Source organism: Pelmatolapia mariae, linkage group LG17 (genome assembly GCF_036321145.2).
Source record: "Pelmatolapia mariae isolate MD_Pm_ZW linkage group LG17, Pm_UMD_F_2, whole genome shotgun sequence".
NCBI classification, from domain to species: domain Eukaryota; kingdom Metazoa; phylum Chordata; class Actinopteri; order Cichliformes; family Cichlidae; genus Pelmatolapia; species Pelmatolapia mariae.
This window is the reverse complement of record NC_086242.1, coordinates 1,585,557-1,610,020: the sequence shown is the minus strand read 5'-3', so window position 1 is coordinate 1,610,020 and position 24,464 is coordinate 1,585,557. Positions and strand designations below refer to the sequence as shown.

Sequence of the window (24,464 nt, the reverse complement as noted above, 5' to 3'; positions counted from 1 at the left end):
AAGAAACTTTGTAGTTTCAAGACTGATGAACTTTTCACTCGAGCCTGTCCTGTCACAGGGTGGAGGTGTAATTATTGTGCGTCACTTTGTGTCTCGGCTTGGTGGAACAGTGTAGTTGAGATGGGCGGTTCGTTCTTGTCTGCCGTGTGCAGCGAGGTCTGTAGGTGGGAGGCTGCTGTACTTTTTAGAGTTAGAATGTGACACAGCGATTGAAAGGATGAGCCAGAACTTGCTGCCTAACACCTCAGGACCCCCGATTACAGGGTCCTTCCTACTGCACACAGTCTGCATACATGTCTCTTTATTTGAAATGTTCTTCCCTTTATTTTAAGTCCTCTCTCTCTCGCTGCTCCTCCTGCGCTCTGTCCACTGTCATCTATCCTGTTGTGTTTCTGGTAAATGCTCCAATCAGTCTGCTGTGATCTGTGAGTGCTGCAGCTGTTTCTCTGCCTTGTGTTTGTCAGATGCTGGCCACTCTACTCATCATACGCCAGTTCCTTCAAAACGTTAAGGAGGTGCTGCAGCCTTACCTGTATGAGCGTCACAAGCTGGGAGAGCTTACGCTGCGAGCCGTGTGGGACCTGCTGCTCTCAGTGCTGCTGAAATACGCCCGGCTGGCAGCTGGAAAAGCCATGGCATCTCCCACTGACCAGACCATGCCAGGACCCGGACTGAGGGGCACCAGGCCTGGAGTGGGGCAGCCAGAAAGAAGGTGGTGCTCTGAGCCGTTCAGTAAAGATGATGCAGTAAAGAAAGCGTGTGCTGAAAGATCGGTGTGGCGAACCGTGACGTTCATGTGTTTAGCTGTCATTCACACCAACACTTACTGCGTTACTCACTACAAACGGAGCCGCTCGGGTGCAGACAGAACGACACTTTATCGTCCTCTGCTATTGTTCACGCACTGCATGCAGTTATGATTCATAGCTATCAGACACCGAGTGCACAGACCGCCAGAACGCCGCTGTGAGTGGTTGGCACACAGTTACTCTGACGTTTATCTGTCTCTTCACCTGCTCTCAGGGAAAAGAAGTGTCTGAACGGAGGATGTGGAGTGCCTGATGAGGAGGAGGGAGGTGAGAAGGACGAGGCTGACAGCGGGAGGTTCAGCGAAGGAGAGACGGAGGAGGAAAGTTTGATCGACTGCGGCTTGAAGCTGAGGAAAGTGAGCTTCATAGAGAAGGTACAGTGCTGTGTGACCTGCGTTAGTACGTTCACGCTTTAGAGGTTGAATCATGTAGCTGATCAGTGATGTCGTCATTAAGGTGGAGAGGAAGGCGGCGTGCAGTGGGCCCCCTGTGGACAGCAGCTTTCTGGAGGAGGGAAGCCCCACCATGGTGGAAAAGGGAATGGACCCGGCCTCGGTGTTCGAAATGTGCGACGACGACGACGACAACGACAACGGAATTCATGATGTGAAGGACTCGAGCGGGGGCGGGGCTGAGGCTGCTAATGCTGCCGCCGGTGCCGCCGCCGCCAGCCCGCTGCCTTCTGGATCTGAGAGCAGCGCGTCGCTGCGTCACAGAAGAAGAGGCCGGAGCGCCGAGAGGGTCGAGCCGAAAACGAAAAGGGAATCGTGGATGGATCCCCCAGAGGAGAGAGAGAGCACAACGCTCACTCAGGCGGAGATGGAGAGCTGCATGCAGACGTACTCAGTAAGTGTACATATATACTCACCCTGCACGTACGAGCTCAACTGAGACCTTGGCTGATTGTGATTAGGCAGAGGATCAATAGGGGGTCCATGACACTCTTTGGGACACTCCCACAGGGCTTAAATCTGGGATTCTCCACCAGTCGCATTTAGAACTGAAGAAGCTTCTCAGATGAGAGGTGAAACGTCCAGACGCTTTTCTTTCCAAGCTCCTGAGACTACTGACAGAAGGGAAATGCAAAAGTGAGGTCAGAGGTCAAATGTGACATATTTGGATCCAAACTGTAGTGTGATATTTAGTATTTAGTATAGTTTGAAAGATCAGAGATTTTCTTGAAAGTTTGACCTCATTTGACCTTGAAGAAGCGATCAGAGGTGATTGAGTAACGTGATATTTAGAATCACTATATGCCCGCATAGCTTTACATTTGCATTATTATCACTGAGGTTCAGATCAATCAAGTCAAATGTGATGTGATATTTTGAACCTTTTAAAATCGGTACTTTATAAGTACCATATGTTGACCGTACACCACACGTGTGATAATCATCCCCGCAGACCTCGGTGGACGTAAGCCAAAGTTTCCTGGATCGTTAACATGACCTGACTCCACCCGCCTACAGACATCATCACAATTCATTCTAAACGTCTGGTATTTACAGGCAGAATGACTCGTTCTCTGTTATTCTCTTTAAAAACTGATCACGCTTTGAATCCTAGAACTACAACGTGAATCCTACAGAACTTAGAAATGCTTGTATGACTGCCATATCTCATTATATCTTATATATCTCATCTACAAATGAGTTTAGTCCACAGGAAACGCAGCGTCGTCCTCAGCAGCCATGTAGTCATGTACTGCACAGACTGCATTTGGCTTATTGCTCCACTTTGTCCTTCTTAGGACACTTTCCAAGACTACCAGGAGATGTTTGTCCAGTTTGGCTACGTGGTGCTCTTCTCCTCTGCCTTTCCTCTGGCTGCCATGTGCGCTCTCATCAACAACATCATTGAGATCCGCAGTGATGCCTTTAAGCTCTGCACCGGCCTGCAGAGGCCTTTTGGAGTCCGTGTGGAGAGCATCGGCCAGTGGCAGGTAAGAAATGCACTGTGTGAACATCTAAAAGTGATGGATTTAAAGGTCAAGGGGAGCTGATTAACACACAAACGGCATTAATGTTAACAATCGAATCAAGTTAATCAGTAATCAGAGTCTGGCTGAACTTGATTTAAGAGCAAAGCACAAAGTCAGAAGAAAATGGAAACCTGTTATTTTCCCGTTCACAGACTGCGATGGAAGCCATGGGCCTGATTGCCATCATAGTGAACTGCTACCTGATTGGTCAGTGTGGTCAGCTACAGCGTCTTTTTCCATGGCTCAGCCCTGAGATGGCCATCATCTCCATCGTCATCCTCGAGGTACCGCAGCTACTTCCTGCTCAGTCTGAAACACAGCGGCGCTCTTTCAGTCTTTTCCCGTCACACAGTTTTCCTACCTGTAAAGACTGGGATGGATTTAACAGAACAAACATTTACTCAAACCACTTCATCAGTCGGTAAACTGTTTAACACCGAGATTTCACTTTCATGACACAACACGTTGTAATGAAGTAGAAGCCCAGGAAATAGTTCACTAATAGGAAGATGAGATTGGCGGCCAGTCATGACACGTGCTGTTATTTTCTAACTACGCATTTTATAGTTTTCGTGGTGAGATAATCTTTACTCGCTGAGCAAGTGTCAAATCACCCGTGCTGTTCACAGCGATGACATCAAACAGTTTTAACTCACCAAACGCATGAACAAAGGAACCGAAACCCTCTGTGCACAACGCTGCTGCTGCTACAGCTTGTAACATATTTAGAAACAGGCTGTGCTTCACTGTGCCGGCCGTCTGCATCCAGAGAGGTCAACAGCCTGCAGCTCTGTGCTGGCCTGATAAAGAAGATAGTTTGAGCCCAAATGTTGCAAGATTGACCTCAAGTGACAAGTTGCTTAAAGGGGGCGTTTGAAGCACCGTGTCCTATTTACTGTATGTGAATTACTTTATAATTGTTTGACTTCACCTTCCTTGTTTTCCACCTCTCTGTCTGTTTGCAGCACTTTGCCATCCTGCTGAAATACATCATCCATGTGGCTATTCCCGACATTCCTACGTGGGTCAAAGAGGAGATGGCTAAACTGGATTACCAGCGCAGGGAGGCCTTTAAGGTGACTTCATGGAGTTTGAAGAAGCCCTTTAAAGTCTCCCTCATTAACCTTATGATGCTACAGCACTGCAGTTGTTTCTTTTTGGAAATAAATGACTAAAGTTGCTTTGATATTGTAGCAAAATGACTGTGTTACTGTAAAGGTTGTCAGCTGTGCTGCACAACACAGGAAAAGAGATTAGCTTGTAGCTGCCCCGGGAGCACTAATGCAAGATTCTGACTGTAGTAAGGGCTTTTAGACAAGTCGCGCTGCAGTAGTGTAGTAGTTGGCTGCTGCAGTAGTGTAGTAGTTGGCTACTGCTGATTCTTTATGAATGCATTGTGAGAACGTTTCCCTTCCTCTGCAGAAGCACGAGCGGCAGGCGCAGCAGCATTACCAGCAGCTGCAGAGGAGGAAGAGGGAGGAGGAGGAGAGGCAAAGGCAGGCAGAGCACATGGCTCGCAGGGAGAGGGAGCGGGACGACAGCAAAGGCGACGTTTCGGGGGATCACCACCACGACAAAGGTCACGGCAGCAAATCACGTTCTGGGGGTGGAGGCGGAGGAGGGAGCGGTGGGTCGGACAAGCCCAAGAGGCCCAGCTCCCTGTTGGCCAATAATAATGTGATGAAGCTGAAGCAGATCATCCCGCTGCAGAGCAAGTTCTCCTCGGGTGGCGCCCGCTCCCCTCAGTCACCCACGGGCAGCGAGCCAAAACTGCCCGGCTTCTTGAGCTTCAAATTCCTCAAGTCGCCTGAGAATAAGAGGGAAGGTGCTGCGGCTTCTGCAGCCGCCGGTGCCACATCCGCCAGCGCCACGGCGACAGCGGCGCCGTCATCATCGTCATTATCAGGTAGCAGCTCTCAGGAGCGTTCTCAGTCACCCAATAAAGCCTTCAACCCCGGGAAATTGTTTAACTTTGGGAAATCCGAGGGAGGGACTTGCACGAACGGGGCTCCGCTGCCCAGGTCAGGAGAGGGGTCATCATCGCAGACGTCGGAAAGACAGCCTTCCCGGTCTGACTTGAATGGCGTTCCAGACGAGATCCCCTCACCCGGAGGGGAAGGCGCAGAGAACGGACATTCGTCAGACTTGGACGCGGCTGGTTTTAAAATCTAGAAAACGACGACAAAAAAAGCGCAACTTGTCTTTGGTTCCATCTCACCTGAACAGGTGACGTGTTTACTGTGAGGAAGGCCTGACCTGCCCTCTGCGCTGTCACAGGCCGGTGTGGGAGTACTCGGAGCAGAAGCTGATGAGACGAGACTGTTGTTCTGGTTTGCTTTTTTTGCTGCGAGACAAAAAAATAAATAAAAAAAAGAAAGAAACAAAAAAAACAGGCTTTGTAAGAAAGACGAAAGCCCTTCTATCATGACCGAACACACACACACACACACGCACACACACGCACACACACGCACACACACACACACACAAATATTCAAATTCTTCCTTGTCTGCAATACATAAAGAAATGCATGAGCTGCGTTTCTAATATTTTTACGCCTTTAAAGCAGAGCTGTGTTTCCTGATTTCTTCTTGTCAGAAATTGTAAACATCTCAGTGGCTTCACACCAACACGTGACAGTCTGTCGTGGAGGGGAGGAGTTTAAGGAAAAAAAAAGCTTACATGGCGGTACGAACGGATTAGAGATTGATAATTACTGAGAGTGTTTTTAGCTGTCACCACACGAGCGATCGTTAGAAATCGGTCTCATTTTTAAACTGCGACGAGTTGTTGGGCCCTTCGCTTTCGTACTGAAGCCGAAGAGTGGAAAAGCAATATGAGTCAGTGTTTTTGTTTTTTTTATTAAGTGTCAATCATCGCATAAGCCCCTCCTTAACAGTCGCCCCTGATGTATCACCAGCTTTATTTTCAAAGCAGAGGTGAGGTCTGAGCTTTGCAGAATCCGGTTTGCTCCAATAGAAAGCGGCGAGCTTAGTAAGTCGTACAAATCACAGTATTTTGGAAGAGCGAGCGATTTTCGAGGAAAAGGAGCAGAGATGCCCGTTGCATGCTGTTCTCCATCCGAGCCCGTAGAGCGCCTCGTAAACACAGATGGTGCCTCATTCCACAAACTCCAGCTAGACTTGACAAACGAGCACAGAGTTAAAGAAGTAACATTTGCACTAAAGCCTGACGCCCTGCATAGAAACCACCTCGGCACAGAGGGCCCACACCAGCCTGCCTCATCATTATGCAAAAAATGCATTTCTGTTCATTTCCCCCTTTCACCTGGTGCATGCTGTCGGCAGCAACGAGCTTTCAAAATATTCATGTTTTCTTTTCTTCTTGAACAGCTGTTTTTATTTGCAGATGATGGAAATTCCCTTTTTTTTAACCAGTGCAGAACCTTTCAGAATATACTGTTAACCCAAGACGTACAGTACTCTATCAAAGTTTTAGGCACTAAAATATGTGAGAATACTTTGAAAGATGTCAGTAAATAGAAAAACCCTACATTAGCGAGAGCATCGTTTGACTACTTTTCCACAGTCGCTCAGTCATTATGAGATCTTACCCAGAATCCTTCTCTGGAGTCGGGTGTGTCTCTCTTCGTGTATTTACTGGCTCACTTGATGACATCACCATAAAGGTTCTGCAGGGACCAATGCATGTGTTGCAGGACTCCCTTTTCTCACTGAAGATACATTTTAGGTCATCGTCATTTTTCAAAAAGCAGGATGGCATCATGTGATTTACAAAAACATACAAACTTCTCAGAGTGCCTAAAACTTTTTCACAGTACTGTACTTTGCATATTGTTTGCATGATCCATGTATTTTCAATGAGCCCAGCATGTACCCTTAGCTGGTATTTCACTTCTGCGGGGTCTCCAGAAGGTGGCGCCAGTTTATTCACATAAAACGATGACGTTAACCCGCTGGTTACTTATGCACAGCATCAGGCAGGAGTCACCAGTACACACCACAGGCAGCAAAATTAAAGCAGTCTGACAAGTTTATGATGATGTGAGACACTGAGAGAGGATTCAGAGGCCGTCGCACTGTCGAGATACGGAAACATTAACTATGCATTTCCACACTTTCACCTCCGGCGAGGATTTGGGCAATAATACAGCGTTGAAGTTGACGTGTAGTACTAAAGCTCGACACTAACCCCCCACCCAACCTCAAACCCCAATTCCACCGCATCATCCTCACCCAGACTCTATGCATTTTCTTTCCCTTTATGTTTTAGTGTCAGCTCTCTCAGATCGCCTGTTTCCTATTTAATGTTAAGAACCTACCCTGACCTGCATCGGCTTAACAGGTTTTTGTATTCTGTTACAGCTTTAATGTGCTAGTTTTAGAAGTCTGGTCCATTTTTCGCTCACATGCCTGCAGAAGAGACGAAAAATGTTCTTTCCGGGAGGCAAAAAGTTCTTACTGACATTAAATGCAATACCGAAATAGTCTGTGCAGTCATGTTATCATTTTTTAGGAATATTTGGAAGTCACTGTTCATTATAAATGTAAATCGAGAAGGCCGAGGCTAAGAGAAACGTGACATCATCAGCGTCTGATCTTAAGAGCAGCAGAGCGAGACGGTTACAACGTAGCTGAGCACAGTCTCATTAAAAACCCTTGATATTCTTGCAGCATCAGGATTTCAAGGATAAATGGCTTCATGGTGCATAAAGAGTCCATCGTTTGAAAAAGTCCCATAGAGAAGCAGAACTGGTGCGCTGAATAGATCTGCTGATGCCGAGCGGAGGTCACTTCCATGTGTGCATTCCCACCTTATTCAGGTAAAGCTGAAGAGCATCACAACAGACATCGGCTTGTTACTTTTTTCGTTTTTGCAGTGAAACATGTTCTGCAACGGAGATCTGTAACGTTTGGAGGAACAGCAGCGTCACGGCGCAGGCATCGCCTGCATTAGGACAGAAGCTCGGACTCTTTATCAGAACAGCTTCTTTGAAAAGTTCGGACATCGTCTGTCTCATTTGGAATAAGCAGGAAAGACTGAATGGACGTATTAATGTTTCTGTGTTTCAGAGTGGATGTGAACATTAAAGCCCGACCCGAACCTCAAAGATGAGACATTTTCATGGAAGCCTCACTTACACAACATCATACGCTCTTCCAATGTACCACTGTACAAAAAAAGATCTTTTAAAGAAAAATACTGGGAAATGGGGTTATTTATTTCTTTTAATTTATTTTGTCATATTTTTGTAAGACCTGACAAATAGTTAATAAAACTATTTCAAATGCATTCAATGTGTTGTGAACCGCTTTTTAAAATTTTTGAAGTACCACATAAACCAAAAAAGTGTTTTAATCCAGTTTTATTTCAGCAAAGCTAAAAAGAACATATCTGATCTAACACATGTGGGGCAAGGCTTCGGGTGGTGTAGAACAGTCTATCTGAGCAGAAGCATAATGAGGTTTTTATACTTGAAATAACAAGACGGGGTATTTACACTGTAGATAGGAAGATGACTGACCGCACCGTCGACCCACAAAACAGGAAAGAGAGGAGGTTTCGTCGTGACTCAGCCGGGCAGTGATAGGAACGATTTTTTTAAAGGACAGGAAAAGAAAAGCTTTTTTGGGTGTATGGACACCAATACAAACTGAATCTCATACAAGGAACAAGGCAGGATGGCAGCTGCACTTTGCTGTGCATGCTTATTGTGCATTCTATGGCTGAACGTATAATACTCTAAACGCCCACCCCCCGGTGCTCACAACAGCCAGCTCTCAATCGAGAAAAATAAAATAGAAACCATCCAGAGCTGTCACAAAGATGAGACGAGCAGTAACGCTAACCCGGGCCCTGAGCTGCATCCAAATCGTGACGAGTCTTAAGGCCTCTCGGCTAATACCTTCCACACAAAAATAACACCAACCCCCCCCAACACTTTATTTCTGGTCCAGGGTTATAACATCCAGCCACTGAAACATTAACATGCAAGGCAAGATAACATCCACTGGACACTGGGGCTCTTCTCTACTTTATTCTGTAGTCTTTTACAAAAAGGCAGACACAAAGATACTAAATTGGATAAGCTACTGTAATTATTTACACACGTTATGCATTCTTTTCCCTTTCCCACACGCTACTATAGACATTTCTCTTTAGTGTCTGTGCTGTTGCCAAAGTTGCGCGACTAAAAATGAAATCTCACATTTCTGTATTTTCCTATTAAGACGTAAAAGCTCTTTCTTTTTCTTCACATCTTTCGGAGAAAGATCTGCTAAAACTTAAAGAGAGAGAATCCCCTTCTTACTCGCCTCGATCAGCCAGAGGGAGGTGCTAGACGTGACGCTACTTCTCAGCCACGCCCACACAACGTTAATCCTACAAGCACGAGTCCCAGGATAGAACACAGATATTAATATATTCACCATAAAACAAACAAAAGAAGCCACACGTTTAAAAAGGTGGGGGTCCGGGAAGAGTCGCTTCTACTTTGTGCTGTTCTTCACAGTGCATTCTTGGTTCTGTCGATTCAAACAGTGTGGAAAAGAAGTCGCAATGCCCCCGTGTGGTTGCAGAGTGGGCAGTGAAACTGAGATGGTGGGCACTGTGGCTGGCAGGAAGCTCATTGCCATTTACAAACAACAACAAAAACATCATAAAATAAAATTAAAACAGTAACAAAATACTCACACAAATCAGAACAGACTGTCCGGATGACAGAGAGGCTACACGAGTCTTGTACCAGTTACATTTTTAAGAGTAGTGTCTGACATTTTCTGTCCAGTCCGTCTCATCTTAATCCTACGATCCGCTCGCACGTACGGCAGCACACGCAGTCCGCACTCACAGCTCAGCATGCACACAAACATATACATGTGTACTGGCCCACATGGGGAAGAGCCAACACAATCAAAACACCAGTAATGATTTCCCCTCCACGACTTGAGATCATTTCTACCAACGTTATTTTCATACACTGTAAATGGTGGCTTTGTGAGTGGGAATTTCCCGGAATTCTCTCTGGAGTGACTTAACTTCATGCCAGGAAAGACATCCTGCTATAGACCAGGAAAAACCAGGAAGTCTGCATGCAGGAGGGATTATCCTATGGTTTTGCTTAAATTGGCTATACCCTATTGATACAAACACACATGTATACCCACCCACACACACACACACACACACAAAATCAGACGCACACTTATGAGTCCTCGTTCATCTCTTGGCTATCTGTCCTGGCGATCTTCCTCGGAGGCGCCGGGCTGTCACCCTCAGCTTGTTCCTGTTCCCTTTTCTTTGCTGCATTCTGTTTGACACAGAGGATTACACAGGAATCAGCAAAATCACAGCCTCTCTCTCTTTCAACATGTCACTGCTTTATAGCACGTGATTATTTGAGACCTAATAAAGACTCCTTACAAAGACTTTTGAATTTCAGGAGTGGGACCACAGCTCATACTCTGCCCTGCCAATTCCATCAATATATTTCCCTTCCTACATTATACACAGCATTTATTGAGGTTCTTGCATTAGTACCTGTTGCCACTCTTTACTGAGGCCTTCCCCAAACTGCAGTTTAAAATCTAAATCTATCTTTATTTCATCTGCCATTCTCTTTCAAGAAATACTGTCACTCTTAGCTCTAACCCTAATTGATGATGTGGTCTCTGCCAAATGAGACTAGAGAAATTAAAGAACTGCACATGCTCACCTTTTTGTCCCACTGCTGGTGGAGGTAACGCAGGAGAATGTTGGTTTTTTCTGTAACAATGACTGTAAACAAACACAGGCAAGATGTTTTACATACAAAACACATTACATAGGGTGCTAGTTTAGCCACGGTTAGTAAGCATTTGAAAACATCACCACAGCAGAGAGGGTTGGTTTACAGTTTCAACTGTACTTACTCTGTTCAGAGGGGTATTCGCGTGTTGGTAGGTACACGGAGGGCCTGCGGTTCTATACGAGAGATCAGAAAGAGGCTGTGAATTAGAGCTGTGCCTTCTATACAGGAACAAACCTTTAAAAAACTGCATCAAGTGATTTTAAAGGCTACTTACAGATGCTTTACAAACTGAATCTGCATGAAACCTGCTGAAGTTGCTCTTGTTGTAGACAGGAAGTCCTTTCAAGAAATCAGCCTGTGGAAAGAAGGTGAGGTGACTGTTAGACTCTGCAGCTCTCATTTCATTTGTCTTTCATCTTCAACTTCATACGACTCCAAAGATCGCAAGTCTGAAATCATCTGACTTTTAGCAGTCAGACTGCTGTCGTTTACTCGCGTCGGCTCACAGCAACAGTGTAAATCATCACCACCGACATCAGTGTAGGTGTGCTCCTCTTAATGCAGATGCTGCTGAGCAGGTGACAGGTCCCTGCAGATGACTGGATACAGCATTCAGGGCGTTACCTCATCTTTCACGACAACAAACCTGCCGCCCTTCAACGTCGCCATTAACCTTCAAAGTGGATGCAATATCGCACAATGTCCATTAAGAGGTTTCAAATGGGCAAGACAGAGCTGAGCAGCTCAGAGCACAAATCGATGCCGGCTTGGCCTTGAATACCAACAGGAGGAGCAGGTGTGGCTAGCAGCTAGCCGGTAGCCTCAGGTAGCTGGCTTACAATTACTGTATGCCTTATGACACCAGCTATACAGCTTAAACCACGGTAATAAACATGGGGTATACGAACTACCTTCTCCATGATGGTGGCAGAAACGTCCAACTGCCAAACGCCGACTTGTGGACTTGGTGTGTGTTGTTCTGGTCGTGATGGCCGCGCTAGCTTACAGGCTAGGAAACCGAGACCGCTGTCCTACGTCCTTTTCGAAAGAAAAAATCACCGTCCTCAAACACAAGTTGCTGTTTCCATTTTACTTCCCAGTGACTGTGAAAAAAATGACACTACGCGCATAAAAAAGCCAAGACACCAAAACGCTCAATACATGAGTTCGCAAAGCTAGTTACACAGGACTTCTTCAGCTAGCATGATGGCACCGACGCTTTTCTAGGCCACGCCCCAAGTAGCGCCTATTGGCTTATTCTTACCCCCACGTGGTAGCAGCTTGACCGGACAACCAATTGTTAAAAACAACACAATTTAGCCCCTCCCTAAACCATTGACCAGGCAATCTGCTCTCCCTCATTGAGTTTCATTATGAAAACCATCAGCCACTATTGATCCGAGCCTGAGTCCATGATTGATGTCATCATGTGGGCGCACGTATCTCCTGCACGCGCCAATGTTTATTAGTGTCTGCAGTAAAGGCTTCGGGAAACTGAAGGACTATTTAATTCTTTTGACTTTTGTTGCAAGTTTACACCAAGTTGAAAACTTCAGATTGAAACGTGAGAAATTGAAAAACTATGGATAATAAAGGGTTTTCATAACACAAAGTCATTCAGGTGTTGTTGGCATTTTAAATCCTTTCAAATCTGAGTGTAGCGCAAAATTATTTTTTGTATCATAAGAAATATCTAATTTATGATGGGTGCACAGCAATCACTGAAATCAAAGATCCACAATATCTTTATTCTTGTCATACAAAATCACACAACAATCAAGCAAATGCAATAAACAGATAATAAATATACAGGACTGAGCAACATTAACATTAAGAATATAATGAATTATTTTAAAGACTGCATGTCAGTATACTGTGTCTACACCCAGACTCTTCTAATAAGGTGTTGTTAGGATCAGAGTGAATAGACTGGGCCTTCTAGCCTTATACAGGTGACGAAGGCCATTTTGCTGCACACTGTGACTATACTTTGAAGTCTCTTAGTCTGCTTCTTAGGTTCAGTGACTTTTACCTGCACACAAAAGAGAAAGTCAGAATGGATTCAATCAAACAGGAATCCATATGAGTAAAGAGGGCAGGAGTATTTACTTTGTCCAGGAGATGAGATTTAAATCACATGATGGTAGGACCTTAAGAAGCACAGTTGAAGAGTCACAGTATTGCACACTTTATTTTAATCAGTGCTCTTGCGTAACATCATAGACTTTAAAGGAGATGTAAATTATAACCGTGTGTGAGTGGATTTGCCAGTCCTTCCGGTTTCTCGTGGATTGCTGGGTCTTGGTTTCTGTATGTTCTCCCACCTCGCTGTCACCTGCCTCCTTGGACTCCTTACAAGTAGTTACATAGCAACAACAGCCACGGCAACTTCCACAGCAGCTCCGTATGATGTAAAAGGACATAAAAAAAAAAAAAAAATGCAAAGATGGAGAGAATATTATTTGTGTATGACATCTGTTTTCACTGTAACTTAAGAAGATTTGTGCAAAATATCTGAAATATGTTCTAAGTTGGCTGATGGATTTAAATGGGGCTTCTGGATAACAGGGACACTTAAATTCTAACTGGCTGAGTGGCTTAGTTACATAGCAACAGCAGCCACGGGGCCTTATGATGCTGGAGGAAAAATGCTAAGAAGATGGAGAGAGTATTCAGATTCACAAACTAACGTATTTAAGCTCTTTGAGATTACTGTTGTTTTGAAGGTTCACTGTATAAATGAGACTAAATTGAATTTAACTGAACTGAATGTTCTGTGCTTATCACTTCTCATTTAATCTGAAGTATTCAAATCAATGACAAGACACTTTCAGAATTTGACCTTTCAAGTTAACCAGTGTAAAATCTATGTTGCAAAATGCTTAATTAAAGTTATTTAAAAGTGAGGTGAAGGAAGTATTATTAAAAGTGAATGAAAGAATTCTTGGTTTTGTTAAGCAACACTGTCTAAGAAATTGACCACATTTAAAGGGAAACTGTGGCTCAGCTAATTTGCTTTCCTGATCAACAAAAGAAGAGAGAGAGACAAAGGGGTGTGGCAGAGGGAGAGAGAGAGAGAGAGAGAGAGAGAGAGAGAGAGAGAGGGAGAGAGACAGAAAAGCAGACAAGATACAAGGAAAACAAAGAGGAAGTGGTGAGGAAAGGTGGCAAGGAAGAATGGACTGAGTGGTTTTCTAAAAGTGTGCCAGTGGGTTTTGGACGAAAAGCTACTCTCTCTCTCTCTCTCTCTCTCTCTCTCTCTCTCTCACACACACACACACACACACACACACACACACACACACACACACACACACACACACACACACACAGGCAGGAACACCTCAGGCCCTTAAATCTATGTCAACCAACAAGATTGTTAATGTCAATTGTTCAAACATTTATATAATAACTTTTTTAATTTATTTGAGAAAAGCTGTAGGTTTCGTTGCCCCCCCCCACGACACACACACCCTTCTTTACGTTTCTTTTTCTTTGCTTTTTAAATTGATTTCAAATGTTAATCAGTTTTACTTCACTGGCACCTTTTCCGCCGGACAAACAGGTTTCTCTCCAATCGTCTTCTGCAGTCTCCCATAGCAGCAGGGGACATGCGTTCCCTCCCACTAACAGAACGGGGAGTCCACGGTGTTTGTAAGACGCATCAGCTATTGATGGATTAAAAGCATCCGCGGAGCTCCGGTGGGTTTCCGAGCGCACGCGCAGATATTTCAGCGTGGACGTGGAGTTTCTGGAGCGCGCAGATATGTGGATCTACCTGTGACCCACAAAGAGATGCGCTGTCAGTCGGCCGATACTGGCCGCCATGTGGAGGCTACCGACAGGGCAACAAAATCCAGATAAATTAGATTACTGGATTGACCGCAACAGATTATAGTTCTCCTACTTCCCCGATGCTTGACGAGAAAACAATCTGAAGAATTAGACGGAATTTGAGGGAAAATAGGGAAAGGTAAGCCTTCTGATTTAATTAGTGTGTTTATAACATTTTTTTTCCTGCGGACTGTAAATATTCAGATTATAAGGTAGTTTAAGGATTTCTGGCAGGAGGCAAGACGAAGGTCGCTATGTAAAGGTGAGCTCCGTCACTGAAGACGCACGGGTCTTTCGGTGTAAATAACGAAAATGATTTTTTATTTGGCATTAAATTCTAGTGTACACTAAAAAGAGAAACCTTCTGGCACTTGCTTCACCTGATGCATCAGACAGTGAGCAGTCTATTCAAAGAGCTTTTATTGTGTTTAGTGAATGGATGGGCCCAGCAGCTTTAAATACCAGGTACAAGACTCCTACTATTATTATTATTAGTAGTAGTAGAAGAAGACCACCACCCAAACCATTAGAGATGGATTTTCGTTGTTGTTTTGCCTAAATTATTTCTTAATGATCACTTTATGAATTTGTAGTTACAACAAACTGCTTATAAAAAGGTATAACTTACTAACATAACACATTTCAAAGCTTCAGTCCACACCTGATATGTGATTCTAGTTGTATCAAACATGGATCTTTAATGGCACAGCACAACTAATACACTTGATTAAATAAACAAGTGTGGGACTGTAGCAACAGTCAGGCTAATGCAGTTGTTTTTAATCCGAATTACAGTCTCTACTCGTTTTTCTGGGCACCAGTCCCTACTGTGATTGTGTCTAACCTGCATGCAATGTTATATAACAGCCAGTCACAGTCTTTGACAGCAGGGCCCGAGCAGAAACTTTAGCAAGAAGCAAACTCACTAATAGGGACGACTTCAATCAGGTGATATTTAAATGGACGGCACAGCCACAGGGAGGATGTTGTGAATATCACTGGGAAGTTTTAGCAGCCCGGCCTGTGATCATAAGCTCATCATTGTTAAATCAATCGATAGTAACACCCTGGCTGTACTTTGCATAAAAAATATAGTGTTAGATGAATGTAGGTACTTTCATGTGTGACTTTGTGTTACAACGTGTTAAAAAAAAGAAAGAGCACAAACGCAGTCCTTCCCACTCTGCGTCTATGTGAATGTGTCCTGGTTGGTGGTGGTGGTGCTGTGTTAAGACATTCTTTGTGTTCAGTCCATTTACATCAGGGGTGTCAAACTCGCGGCTCAGGGGCCACTTGCGGCCCACGTCACTTGCGGCCCATATATTGACGTGAAGAAACATAATGCAATTTGAAGGGACTTTTATGGTTAGGGAGGATTTGTTTGCTGTTGAGTGCGATGTTAAAATAAGTTCTTTAAAAAGCCAAAAATGATTGAATATGAAGGCAACATGAGCAGAGAGCACAAACATGCTGAGGGATCGGCTGTGTTAGCTCAGTGAGACAGTCACAAACTAATGTGTACACGTATGTCTGCATTCTGATTTTGTTCAGTACAAACAAAATCATAGCAGAAGTGCTGCCATGTGTGAAAGAGAGGACGAGTGTGATTATTTGGTATTTCAATCAAAGGCTTCAGTTAGTTAAGAGTTTGCAGTTTTGTCTTGTTATACAATATTTGAAATGTAAATTCTGGTGAGGGGGATGAGGGGGGATCGGACTATGTCACAGGGGGCGTGGTAGATGGATAAATGTTTATTTTTTATGCTTGTAAGCTGGTTTAGGTTATGATCCAGCCTCACCAGTATTTTATACAAATGGAACAGGAAATAAAATGCGTCACTCCTTCTGCCTGATCAAAATGATGCCTTTTGTTGTGAGATGAATGGGCGACCCTCACTCATGTGAAAATGCCACTCTCAGCCTCTTCCTGTCAGTAAACGCAGCACCGCACTGCTATTTGGAGAGTGGATGTGCCAGTATAAGCAGAAAGGGCTAAAAGGGCCAGCCAAGCAGGAATATTGTTTTACATTGTGTTTATAATCCTCACATGAAAACAGGAGCTGATGTAAAGTTGAGAGAAAAATGCAACAGTTCACACAAAGTATAAAAGTGTCTCTGCACAGTGCCATAGTTTCCTGTTTTCATCCAGAGATAGACAGATTGTGCTGTGTGGACTTAAACAGAGAGACTGAGAGTATAATCCTTTCTAGTAGGGAGGAAGGTAGGATAATGCAACCAGCAGAGAGACTTGCAGACCCTGCATGGCTGCTGTGCTGTTGCCATAGCAGATAATCAACCGACAACTGATACTGCAGGAGGACCTGTGTAATGCACAGCGACACCTTTTGGGGGCTATTTAGTTACAAAATTGTTGCAAAAGTTTCAAAAGAAGCAAGGAAGTAGAAAGGTGGTTGTATTGGAATTGAAGAATATGATATACAGTAGAAGAAGGAGAGCTAACGTGCTGTCTATATGAGCTTAATTTACACCAAAGTAACACTCTGGCTTTTCTTTATTCTTGAATATCCTTCAATAATCACTGAGCAACGCTTCAAAAAAGCAGCTTTAATCATCGATGGGTTGTTGTGTGGTTTTAACCAGTAGCACTGCTGCGTGTTGTTCCTGCAGAGCGATCACATGGTGGACAGCTTTAACTCAGGGAGCTATTACCGTCCGTTCATGTCTATTAATACCACGAAAGGCCGTGCTGAGTAAAGATGGTGCTCAGTTACGTCTGACAGAAAGTAGCAAGGCTTTAAGTTGTAAACAGATGCCGGGTTGTAAAAGCACCTGAACTTGTTTATCTCTCTGAATGGTACATTTAAGCTTCCCAGATAGTCAGTTGATGTAGAGAAGTCTTAAATTACATGTAGCACATATTTAGTTAATATTTGCCATTTAACTCTGCTGTTTCTCTGAATGCATGTGCTTGATGCATGTATGCATGTATACTGTGTCTTCATCTCCTCATATTCATCTTGCCGAGCTCTCCTCTAAAGTAATTTCTAATGACATGAGCAGAGAATCATTTTGCCATTGTTTTGTGTTCTTAGCTTAACTAGAGAGCTTGCTTGTATGATTAAAGTTCACATTGTTGCCTGTCTGCATCTCTTCAATGACCCTGTTCACTCGTGTTTCTTTGTGTTTTGATTTATGTTTTTATGTGACTATATTCCCTGCAGACTGGCAGCCATGCTGACCAGCTTTCTGGAAGGTCTGCTCTGCTGCTTCACCTCAAAGTCGACCAATATTGTGGTTCCTGTAGAAACTTCAGAACCTGCTGATGGCTACGAGTTTGTGGAGGTAAAACCGGGCCGCATTCTGCGAGTTCGGCATATCATCCCCGACAGGCCGGTGGTGGAGGAGCCCACTGGACCTGGTGGGAGTGTGAGCTGCAAACGAAAAATCACTGTTTACCGTAATGGACAGCTGTTCATTGAGAACTTGGGTGACAGGGCGAGCGCAGAGCTGAAAAGCTGCCAGAATGGAGAGACAGAACCCAACAGCACCGTGGAGGTAGAACTGACGGACTGTGGTAAGTCGTCGCCGCCCGTCAGCATTCCTGAGGCGAGATCAGACTCTGTCACGGCTGGAAACAACGGCGCATCGGACACAGCAGCAGCAGCAGCAGGTGAGGCACCTGCCGCTGGACAGACTGACCAATCTCAGCAACCCAGGAAGCGCAGGCGGAAGCCAAAGCGCACTGTGGTGATCGACTGTGAAAGGAAGATATCAGCCTGTAAAGGGACACATCCAGATGTGGCGTTGTTCTTCATTCACGGGGTCGGAGGTTCGCTGGATATCTGGGGAAGCCAGCTGGACTTCTTTTCTCGGCTGGGCTACGAAGTGATTGCCCCGGACCTGGCAGGACACGGAGCCAGCTCAGCACCGCAGATTCCTGCAGCGTACACTTTCTATGCACTGGCTGAGGATATGAGAATCATCTTCAAGAGATATGCTCGGAAGAGGAATATCCTCATAGGACACTCTTACGGGTGAGTTCCACATCACGGCGTTCAAACAGAACATGGTGCCAGAGGTCATTCAGAAGTGTTCAGGAAACCTCCTCAGTGCCTCTTTATTTCAGTCATTTGTCAGGCAAAGATCTGAGATCTTACTGGAGGTTCTTAAATACGAGTATTTACTCTGCAGTTTCATGTCAGTTAAAATTCAACATATTTAGATTTCATGAAGTTAGTCAGATAAAACAAGAATTTTACCATACCAGACCATACCAACTTCAAGCACTTTAACAGCCACAGCAGTTATAAAGTGATGTACACAAAAATGATTAAATACATTAAAAACATTAAAAAGTACAAAAATAACAACAATTAAACTACAATAAAAACAAATACACTGGTTCAAAGTCCACGGGGGATGAATAATTAAAAATGTTCAAAACTAATTCTAAAAATAGGTTTTTCAGACACGTCAAACTAAGCTATGGAAGATAAAGCTGCCATATATTTAATTTCAAAGGGACTTTCTAGTCTAACTAAATAAATGATTCTTTGCCCTCATAAGCATGAAGCAATAACTTTGAGTAAAATACAACAGAATTAAATGGTAAACAGACTGGTTCTTATAAAGTGCTTTTCTACTCTACTGAGGACTCAGGTAGCTTTATACAACTTGCATGATTCATCCAAGCACTTTTTTCTATGAATATGTGCTTTCTAACTAACATTTGCACTCCGATGGATACATCAGAGAGCAACTTATTTATACAGCGCCAAATTACAACAACAGTCGCCTCAAGGTGCTTTATATTGTAAGGTAGATCCTACAATACTAGATACAGAGAAAAACCCAACAATCACATGACCCCCTATGAGCAAGCATTTTGGCAACAGTGGGAAGGAAAAACTCCCTTTTAGCAGGAAGAAACCTCCGGCAGAACCAGGCTCAGGGAGGGGCGGGGCCATCTGCTGTGATTGGTTGGGGTTGGGGACTAACTTGGGGTTAGAATCTTTCCCAAGGATATTTGGTGCCACCCACAAACCGCCAGCCTTCCAGTTAGTATGTATGTTCTGTCTCCTGAGCTACAGCCACCTGTAAACTGAATCTATGCCCATCAAGTGAACTTCTTTTGACCAGATTCTAATAAGTGTGTTTTGCATTGTACCTATGTAACAAAAATTACATGGAAAGTTTACACGTAATCAAATTCCTGTAATTTCCTGCAATCAAATGACTTGAAGTCGGCATTTTGTGCATAAATACTTTTTTGAGTGTAGTGAATATTTTATTTAGCCTGGTCTTATGCTAGACTAACTTCCTTTTACTTCCTGTATAGCCATTAAAATCGGTGTTATTGCTGTTAACTGTTATAATTATTGCTCAGTTTCCTACACACTGTATTTAATCCAGACTTTAAAGACGTGCTGACTTGTGAAAATGTGAGCAAGTGAAAAACTGGGGCACAATATTTGGACTCACACATAAAAAAGGCCAGTTCTGAACAGTTTATTTGATTTCAAAGATGACTACCACAGCATGATTACCTTGTTTCTTCAGTCTGTCCTGTAACCGGCCTTTTGTTCTTTTTGTCTAGTGTGTCGTTCTGCACGTTCCTGGCTCATGAATATCCAGAACAAATTCACAAGATGGTGATGATCAACGGCGGCGGTCCCACAGCTCTGGAGCCCAGCCTCTGCTCCATCTTCAACCTGCCCACCTGTGTGCTTCACTGCCTCTCCCCGCTGCTCGCCTGGTGCTTCCTCAAGTAAGACAGTGAAACTGAAAGATCCTCCAAGGAAGGAGGCCACGACTCAGTTTGTTTTCTGTTTCTCTAAACAGTTGAAGGTTTGTAGCCTCCTAAACATAAACGCTTTAACGCAATGACCGCAGTCGGATGAAACGAGATGGTCAAATGTGCACACTGTTGGGTATTTTGCAGTGTTGTACATTGTTTATTCAATATTACATCATAGTGCCAATATTTATTTAAGACAAATTGTATTTACACATTTTGTAGAAAGAGTGTAAGTAAGAGAGTTAAAGAAAGAAAAGTAGTGCAGACAGTAAAGTTGTCTGTAGTAGCAAATCATGTTTATTGTATGTTGAATAATGTATCTAGGATAAATCTCCAAAAGTTGAATCTGTTCATCTGGACGTAGCGTTTTGTGGGAGAAACGTTTCGTCACTCATCCAAATGACTTCTTCAGTCTCAGCTGACTGCAGGTTTCAATCTTATAACCAGCACATTTGCATAATGACTGAAACCAGCCCACTGAAGGAACAATGGGCTGGGAGGTCAGTTCCTTAATCTTAATTATGCAAATTCCCATGACCATTGATCAACAACCACTGATCAAAGAACACTGATCAATGGCCATGAGTATCACTCACAGAGAGTTGGGGAATGGCTGCAATCACAGCATTGTAAGATGGTGACAGATGTACCCTTAGGCCCCCTCCTCGATTCAGAGATGGTCTTTCCCTTTTCACGTAAATGGCCTCCTTGACTCCGCCCTCAAACCAGCGTTCCTCCCTGTCCAGGATGTGTACATCCTCATCATTGAAAGAGTGTCCACTGGCCTGTAGGTGTAAATAGACTGCAGAGTCCTGGCCTGACGAGGTCGCTCTTCTGTGGTCTTTGATCAGTGGGTTTTGGTCAGTGGTTGTTGATCAATGGTCATGGGAATTTGCAGAATTATGATTAAGGAACAGACCTCCCAGCCCATTGTTCCTTCAGTGGGCTGGTTTCAGTCATTATGCAAATGTACTGTTTATAAGATTGGGGAAACCTGCAGTCAGCTGAGACTGAAGAAGTCACTTGGATGAGTGACGAAACGTTTCTCCCACAAAACGCTACGTCCAGATGAACAGAATCAACTTTTGGAGATTTACTTTCCTGGATGATTGAGAATGCATCAAGACATCTAGGATAATTCTTCCTATGTTTAATCTGCTGTTAAATTAATGTTTAAAATAATAATTTTTTCTTTGGTATAAATGTCGTCTACTCTGCAGGGCGGGCTTTGCTCGGCAGGGCGCCAGGGAGAAGCAGTTGCTGAAAGAGAACAATGCCTTCAATGTGTCGTCTTTTGTGTTGCGTGCCATGATGAGCGGGCAGTACTGGCCTGAGGGGGACGAGGTCTACCACGCTGAGCTGACAGTGCCCGTCCTGCTGGTGCATGGCATGCATGACAAATTTGTCCCTGTTGAAGAGGACCAACGAATGGCAGAAGTAAGAGGGGGGGGGGTCTCACACTTCCAACAGATTGTGGACTAAAAACAGCGTTCTGTGGTGAAAAAGATAAGAAATGTGTCCCAGTTTGGAAAGAAGAAAATCTAGTTGAAAATCTTCATTAAAGCAGACGTTCAGCTTTATTTATACAGCACCAAAGCACAACAACAGGTGCCTCAATGTGCTTTATATTGTAAGGTAGCGAACCTACAATATAAAGCATAATATGAAGAAAACCACAACAATCAGAAGATCCCCAATGAGCAAGCGCTTTGGTGATAGTGGGAAGGAAAAACTGCTGTGGAAGAGCATCATAATTTCATAATTATGTAATATAAGATAAAGCACCTGTTGGAGGAATCATCACCTTGCTTTGTGTTTCAAATTGAACATTTTATTATCTTTCAGCCTGGTTTTTCTCTCTGATGAAAATAGCTGCTCTGCACGCAGCGATGAAATTAGCAACTTACGAAACAGATCGTTCCCTCAGGGGAAGGTAATCAAAGCAAATATAGAAATATAATTATAACTCTCAGGTGGCCAGAAAAACAACTGAATCAGTGCTTTGCTAAATGAGCAGCAGTTTGCAAACAAATTCACCGTAACAAGCTGAAATATGAAATCATGTCAGATATCTGTTTACAGCATCCAGTGAATGTTTAAAAAATCAGCTGCTTAAACATATTCTCAGGTAAACAACAGTCAAAATGATGATGCAGCGGCTGAACTTTAGTGGCTGATTCATGAGACACAGAAATTCATTTAAATGCCAAATTGTGCCCTTCTGTGAACTTACACACATACTGTTGTTTACCGCCCACTAAAAAGGACCAAAAAGTTTTGTTTGGATTAACACTTTGACTCTGATTCATTTGAACTGTAGTTTGTTATTTGCATAAATATTTGACAATATCATTCAGAAAGCGCTGAGCTGGTGACGAGTCTAACGTTTATTCTTATCCTTATTTTTTTTTTATCAGATACTTCTAATGGCGTTCCTGAAGGTCTTGGAGGACGGCAGTCACATGGTCATGATGGAGTGTCCGGATCCTGTTAATACGCTCCTGCACGAGTTCTTCCTCTGGGAACCGCCGACCCTCCCAGCGCCAAAGAAAGAGTCCAAAACCCGTCCAGAGACCGCTAAAGCTCGAACTGATAACGCTCAGGCGATAGCTGAGCCCAGCAAGGCCCGGCCTGCGACTGCTAAACAAGCCCAATGAAGCTGCAGCAGATGCAGATCAGAGCTGAAACACTGGGTGTTACAGTGAATCGAGGTCGGCCAGTCGGTGCATCCCAAGCATCCCAGTGCATCTGGTGCAAGCTGTTAAACCTGATGATGAGCCAGTTTATCTGAACTGGTCCTGCTGGCGGCGGGACACTGCAGAGGTCACTGATTCCAAATAAACTCCCGCCATGTAACACACAGCAGCGAGGACGCGTTTGTGCCTTTGAGTGATGCGTTACAGTGACGGTACCTGGATCGGAGAAGCACAAATGGAAACAGCCACGTGGCAAAGATGATAAACTGGGACAAGAACATGTGGCTCCTGGTTGAGCGCAAGCTGTAAATTAACAGCTGAGACTCAACCTTAGGAAATGTAGCTGGATAGTCAGTTAGCCTTTTTTATTCCTCATAAGTATTGCAAACCTTACCTGTTGTAAAGGTAAGCATGTGAAAATAACACAATGCCATACGCAAAATAACAAATTGGAAAGATGTTTTTTGATAAAAAAAAAAAAACTCCGTCCATTGGCCTTTTTCTTCTCTCTTAAAAGTGAACCAGATAATTTTCACACTGTGCACTGACGCATGAAGCTTTATCTCGTGCTCAGTGTAGCTATGAAAGCAGCTGCTTCTGGTATTTCATAGAAATGCATTAATGGGGGTGTAATGGAGGGGCGGGGAGAAGTGAAAGTAAGTTTGCTACTTCTGAGACATCAAGAAAATGATGTTCAATCGAGTGTGCACTGCTAAACTTAGCAATAACTGCAGGTCATCACTGAGTCCTACATTTACAGGAACAGCACAGTCGCATGTACGCAGCGAGGTGTTAATGCAGCAGGAAACAAAGCATGTCGAGCAGTGCAACAGAGAACGTGTCCAAGCTGAACACCACAAAGTATTTGCAGACATTATTGATTTTGTAACGCAGCTACGTGTCGGTGCTGTAGCACCGCTGAGATTTAATTCCTCACTAAAACCGAGTCACTGACAAACAGCTTCTACACGTCCTTTATTACACTGTGTTGTGATGTTTAGCTTGGAAACGTGTTACTGTCCCGTGCACTGACTGTAACGTTTGAGTCCTTCATAGTTTAATGTGGACGTCTGTGTCTCCACAGCGTAGACAGTCAACACTACGAAGCTGTTAAATCCTCTGTGACTGTAAAGGTTTAGTTCGTTTGTGGATTTAAATTCTGACATTTGCTGTGTTCACAAACCCTCACAGAGCCTCAGTCAGCTGTACAGGACAGGCTGTGGCACAGATCTCACCGTTTTCTTTCTTTTCAAACATATTTGATTTTTTAAATTCGTAGGACAGACTTTTTATACTTTTGACTTCAGGTTGGGATGAATTTTGCTTTTGATTCAAATAGAAGGAAACTGTCTGCTTTGTATCTTGTGTGTCTTAAATTTTGTAACTGTTGGCCTTTGACAATGAAAAACATGATAAATTATTTACATGATCACATTAAATGTGAATTTTCAAAAAAATAAAAGATAAATCTGTTTTTTTTCTACATTTGGAGCAGCTGCCAGTTTAATTTTCTTAAAATCAGAAACAACCTTCTTTACAGTTATATTGTTGCACACAAACACACATAGAAGCTGTCCAACCACGTATTAGCACTGGGATTCACAACGTCCCCCC

The 24,464-nt window shown here is 43.7% G+C and overlaps 3 protein-coding genes across 3 annotated transcripts in view; 2 read left to right on the top strand and 1 right to left on the bottom strand.

Annotated features, from left to right (window-relative positions):
* The window catches only part of ano8b (anoctamin 8b), a 35,491-nt gene extending 28,231 nt beyond the window's left edge, over positions 1-7,260 (top strand). The window contains exons 13-19 of the mRNA XM_063500355.1: positions 465-712; positions 1,024-1,183; positions 1,266-1,655; positions 2,560-2,751; positions 2,943-3,074; positions 3,756-3,866; positions 4,213-7,260. Of these exons, the coding sequence (XP_063356425.1) occupies positions 465-712; positions 1,024-1,183; positions 1,266-1,655; positions 2,560-2,751; positions 2,943-3,074; positions 3,756-3,866; positions 4,213-4,962 (1,983 nt within the window). The 3' untranslated portion in view covers positions 4,963-7,260. The remainder of the gene's footprint in view (positions 1-464; positions 713-1,023; positions 1,184-1,265; positions 1,656-2,559; positions 2,752-2,942; positions 3,075-3,755; positions 3,867-4,212) is intronic.
* A 113-nt stretch (positions 7,261-7,373) lies between these two features.
* Positions 7,374-11,784, bottom strand: dda1 (DET1 and DDB1 associated 1). Its single transcript, XM_063500356.1, has 5 exons — positions 11,474-11,784; positions 10,837-10,917; positions 10,684-10,735; positions 10,488-10,549; positions 7,374-10,082 (listed from the first exon to the last, which is right to left on the bottom strand). Exons 1-5 carry the CDS (start codon positions 11,480-11,482, stop codon positions 9,978-9,980), a joined length of 309 nt encoding a protein of 102 aa, XP_063356426.1. The 5' UTR covers positions 11,483-11,784; the 3' UTR covers positions 7,374-9,977.
* Positions 11,785-13,402: 1,618 nt separating this feature from the next.
* Positions 13,403-24,270, top strand: abhd8b (abhydrolase domain containing 8b). The gene is made up of 5 exons (XM_063460141.1): positions 13,403-14,535; positions 17,579-18,391; positions 19,954-20,124; positions 21,375-21,591; positions 22,572-24,270. The coding sequence occupies exons 2-5, from the start codon at positions 17,589-17,591 to the stop codon at positions 22,809-22,811; spliced, it is 1,431 nt and encodes a 476-aa protein (XP_063316211.1). The 5' UTR covers positions 13,403-14,535; positions 17,579-17,588; the 3' UTR covers positions 22,812-24,270.
* Positions 24,271-24,464: the final 194 nt, after the last annotated feature.

Bases quoted from the DNA above. Each gene is read 5' to 3' on its own strand.
- abhd8b (XM_063460141.1), top strand. From the start codon at position 17,589: ATGCTGACCAGCTTTCTGGAAGGTCTGCTCTGCTGCTTCACCTCAAAG. The intron at 18,392-19,953 runs GTGAGTTCCACA...CTTTTTGTCTAG, and splicing joins CTCATAGGACACTCTTACGG to TGTGTCGTTCTGCACGTTCC. The intron at 21,592-22,571 runs GTAAGAGGGGGG...TTTTTTTATCAG, and splicing joins AGGACCAACGAATGGCAGAA to ATACTTCTAATGGCGTTCCT.
- dda1 (XM_063500356.1), bottom strand. The intron at 10,550-10,683 runs GTAAGTACAGTT...GTTTGTTTACAG, and splicing joins CGAATACCCCTCTGAACAGA to TCATTGTTACAGAAAAAACC. The intron at 10,083-10,487 runs GTGAGCATGTGC...TGTGTCAAACAG, and splicing joins ACCAGCAGTGGGACAAAAAG to AATGCAGCAAAGAAAAGGGA.